At 39.0% G+C, this 4,452-nt stretch overlaps 2 protein-coding genes across 2 annotated transcripts; one reads left to right on the top strand and one right to left on the bottom strand.

The window, feature by feature from the left end:
* Positions 1–1,807: 1,807 nt before the first annotated feature.
* On the bottom strand, positions 1,808–2,476 carry SARC_11501 (hypothetical protein; the record flags this gene model as incomplete). Its single annotated transcript, XM_014294414.1, has 1 exon — positions 1,808–2,476. The coding sequence occupies one exon, from the start codon at positions 2,474–2,476 to the stop codon at positions 1,808–1,810; it is 669 nt and encodes a 222-aa protein (XP_014149889.1).
* Positions 2,477–3,700: 1,224 nt separating this feature from the next.
* Positions 3,701–3,981, top strand: SARC_11500 (hypothetical protein; the record flags this gene model as incomplete). Its single annotated transcript, XM_014294413.1, has 1 exon — positions 3,701–3,981. A coding segment is annotated over one exon (281 nt), but the record flags the coding sequence as incomplete, so codon positions are not given.
* Between the last annotated feature and the right edge of the window lie 471 nt (positions 3,982–4,452).

The following is a 4,452-nucleotide window of genomic DNA, read 5'->3' as shown; positions in this document are numbered from 1 at the left end:
TATATANAACACACACACACACACACACACACACACACATATATATATATATATATATATATATATACACACACACATATATATATATATATATATTCATTATTACAAATACATGCATGCGCAAATATATATTTACATATGTGCACATACATATATACGTGTGTGATAGCGTAGGTCCTCAGTAAAATGGGGCAGTACTGGCACATGGCGCGCACATTGTGCGAGCTTCTGCGTCATGTGATCGGATGGTTTCGATGGAATACACACCAATGAAACACCACAACTACGAATGTAGATACAAGTATGTGAGACTGCAAAATTTAAAAGAGCTTCCCCATAAAATAAAGAAATAGTAAAAATAGCCCGGGTACCCGGGGTCCCCCACTCTTGAGTGGGGATCCGAAAGGATGTAAGATAAGATCCATCCCTTCGGATCTACTATGCCCTCTCTCCCCGAGAGGGGTAATGGATAACCTCTCTCCCCTTATCTAGAGACATCTACCTCATAGGTAGGTACATTGTTACCCCACTCCTCCTTAAGATATAAGGGTAAGCTCCAATGCTCACACTGTATGTGGTGGTTGCTCCCTCAAGATTCTATTGTTTGCAGCATATTCTGTATATCACAAACGTATCACACATACGACTGCACAAAGACAAAACTACGATTAAAGTAGTTCATGTAGTATGTACAACACACTTACCCCACACACGACTACACTAAGACAAACACGCGATTAAATGAAGTGTATGTTAAGTATATGTAGTATGTACAACACATTTACACACGACTACACTCAGACAAGCATACGATTAAATGAAGTGTATGTATAGTTTATGTAGTATGTACAACACACCTACCACACACACGACTACACTCAGACAAGCATACGATTAAATGAAGTGTATGTATAGTTCATGTAGTATGTACAACTCATTTACCGCACACACGACTACACGCAGACAAGCATACGATTGAATGAAGTGTATGTATAGTTCATGTGGTATATACAACACACTTACCACGCTCACGACTACACTCAGATAAACATACAACTAAATGAAGTGTATGTATAGTTCATGTGGTATATACAACACACTTACCACACACAAGACTACACTCAGACAAACATACAATTGAATGAAGTGTATGTATAGCTCATGTGGTATATACAACACACCTACCACACACGACTACACTCGGATAAACATACGATTAAATGAAGTTTATGTATAGTTCATGTGGTATATACAACACACTTACCACACACACGACTACACTCAGACAAGCATACGAATAAATGAAGTGTGTGCTATCTATTGGGCGTGCAGGCTGGACTCGTGTTGAGCAAATGGTAACTATGGTAACAATCTAACAATCGCTACACAGACTGTCATACAATACAATCCCACACTTATGCAAACGCTTGTAGCTCATGCGTGAGAACATGCACGATCACATACACATCATCATACACACTCGCACATTCGCACAAACCACGTATACACCTGTACATATACTTCATAGAATATGCATCACTATATAACAACGTACGTACATCATAAAAACATATACACACCTACACATATACTTAGAGTATAAGTCTTAAATAATGGCGTGTATACATCACATAAACACATACACACCTATACACATACTACACAGAATACATGTCCCTGTATAAGAACGTACATACACCATATAACCACGTACACACCTACGTATACTACATAGAATACATATCCCTGTAAAATAACGTACATACACCATATAACCACCTACACACCTACACATATCCCACCACACTCACCCACACGTACCCGGAGGATCAAGCCTAGGCTTCTTGCGCATAGCTTCTAGATTAAGTTGAGCTTCTCTCATAAAGCCCTTTCCCTTAGTCACCGACTGTCGCCGCCTCTGTTCCGTGGGGTCTAGCTCTGCCGTGTGTGTACCAGCGGACGTGTGTGGGCGTTTGCGCGTTTCTTGGGTTGTGTTGGGTGTGTCTCCGGCCTTGTACGGATTGGGTTTGTCCGTGTGGAGTGGGTCTTGGGTTTTACGCACTGGTTTGACAGTAGGCTGTGGGACGGTGTCGGGGTTAGAGGGACGTGCGGGTGATATAGCGAATGGAGACGAACTCAAAACTGTCGGGCCCTCACGTGGGGTGCGTGTTTCCCCCACTTCAACTACCTTGATCTCAACATCCCTACTGGAACCACTAGTGCTATCATCGAATCTACCTACATTGCTGCTATTTTTAGAATCGTACCTATCTACTTTGCTACTCTGTGTAGCCTCGTAGTAACCACTTGCTATATTCTGCTGCATAGGCCTTATTGGTGCTTTTGGCTGGGGTTGTGGTTTGGTTCGTGGCGTGCGTTTAACCACATGCGCAAATGGGCAGTAGGGTCTATCACACAAGCCATGTTGGTAGAAGGGACATGCAGCCGATTCGAATCCTTTATTCGCGGGAAACATACTGAAAACACTGATACGCGTGTGCCAGTGTGTGTGTGTGTGTGTGTGTACACGTGAAGCAATATATATATCTGTAACGTACTGATCTGGGTATTCCTTAGCACTTTGAAGATCGTCCAGGTAGCGCACAAATAGCCTATTTATAGGTTGGCTCGAGTGACTATGCGAGAGAGCTTGTCATTAACAAAAATCTCAGCAAGTAATTAGATATACGTACATACGAGAAGTGTATATATCTAAAGACATTCACACTTGCGTGTGTGCATTCAATGGATGTATTTCTTAGAAATCAATATTTTGTCGAATTAATATCTGCCTCCAGAACCACAGAATGACCCAAGATCACGTGGCGAAATGTAGAAACATCCAATTTGAATACCACTATAGGTTTGACTACCGAATCAAAGGCATGGACTGTACATAGTTTTGTGAGGCTGTCGTTGTAGCATGTCTATGTCATAAATGAAGCAATCCATCCAAAAAGGGTCCTCATGGATTCACCTTCTGGAATCAAGTATGTTGAAAGTATTGCACCGTAGAGTGCATGTACTCCAATCTAAGTTTAATATAGAGTGGAATGGTGTGTGTGCTATTACTGCACGAACACACTCTTTGCAGTTGGTGTTTCGTGTGGCTCGAATGTATTCTCTATATTTCTGTTACAGACAGAAGGAGATGGTCGGCTGGTGTACTATTCATGCACGAACATACAGTAGTACTACATATGCAGCATGTACATGGTACGAACATGTGGTTTAAATAACCCCTTCTCTCTCTGTTTGACTTTGTTTTGCTTTTTTTATTTTGAACAATGTTGTCAGAAAAAAAAAACAGGAACAAAGACAAAGGCGGGATTTTTTTTCTTCAAAATGTCGAAAAGTATATAGAGCAAAAATACAAAATTAAGTTTTGGCGGGCCAGATTTAAGAATTTACTATTAGCGGATTGGTTTAAAGAAGATAATTTTGGAATTTAAAGTGATTATATTGGCCGTTGCAATAGATCTGTACACATGGCTTGTTGTACTGTAGGACAAAACATTTGCTCGGGCGTAAGATGATTTCATGATGGTATGGGGCATCTCGAGAGTGTGTATATGTATTTCTAGTCGTTGCTATAGATTAAAGCTAAATAGATACTACTTGGATACAGCCACTACATAGCTACATACAAGGTAAATACATAGCTACATACATAGCTACATACATAGCTACACACTTCATTATGGGTCGAATCAACGCAAATGACCGTCGTACTAAGCGTGCCGTGCGCAATGACAAGAAGGACCGAAAAGAGATTAGAGCAGCAACTAAAGAGGAGCTACAGGCCATGAGAGCGCAGGCAGAAGCTCAAGAGGAAAACTTGGACGATATTATTGCGGCGTATGAGAAGGAAGTGGCATCCAGAGAGAAGGTGAATGGTTTGTGGAAGTGCATGCATGTGATGATAGGTACGCAGTTAAGTACGCAGTATTTGGATATGTGCATATACACGACGCAGCTCAGGTATGAGCTCAAGAAGGTTTATTGATATTATCGCGGCATTTGATAAGGAAGTGGCGTCGAGAGGGAAGATAAGTGATATGAGAATAGTGTATGTATGTATATTCAATATGTATTTAAGACACACACACACATATATATATATATATATATATATATAAATATGTATATATATATATTATATTATATATATATATATATATATACATATATACATATATATATGTATATTCATGTAGATTACTACAAATACATATACATACATATATATATATATATATATATATCAATTTATATATATCAATTTTTATATATATATTTAAATATTTATATACTTACATATATATATATATATGCTTTAATACACACACACACTCACGCGAACACACACACACACACACACACACACACACACACATATATATATATATATGCTTTAATACATACACAAAAACATATATATATATATATATA

Source organism: Sphaeroforma arctica (assembly GCF_001186125.1).
Source record: "Sphaeroforma arctica JP610 unplaced genomic scaffold supercont1.1725, whole genome shotgun sequence".
Taxonomy (NCBI): domain Eukaryota; class Ichthyosporea; order Ichthyophonida; genus Sphaeroforma; species Sphaeroforma arctica.
Note: the sequence above shows the minus strand (reverse complement) of the source record. Positions and strands in the feature narration are given on the sequence as shown.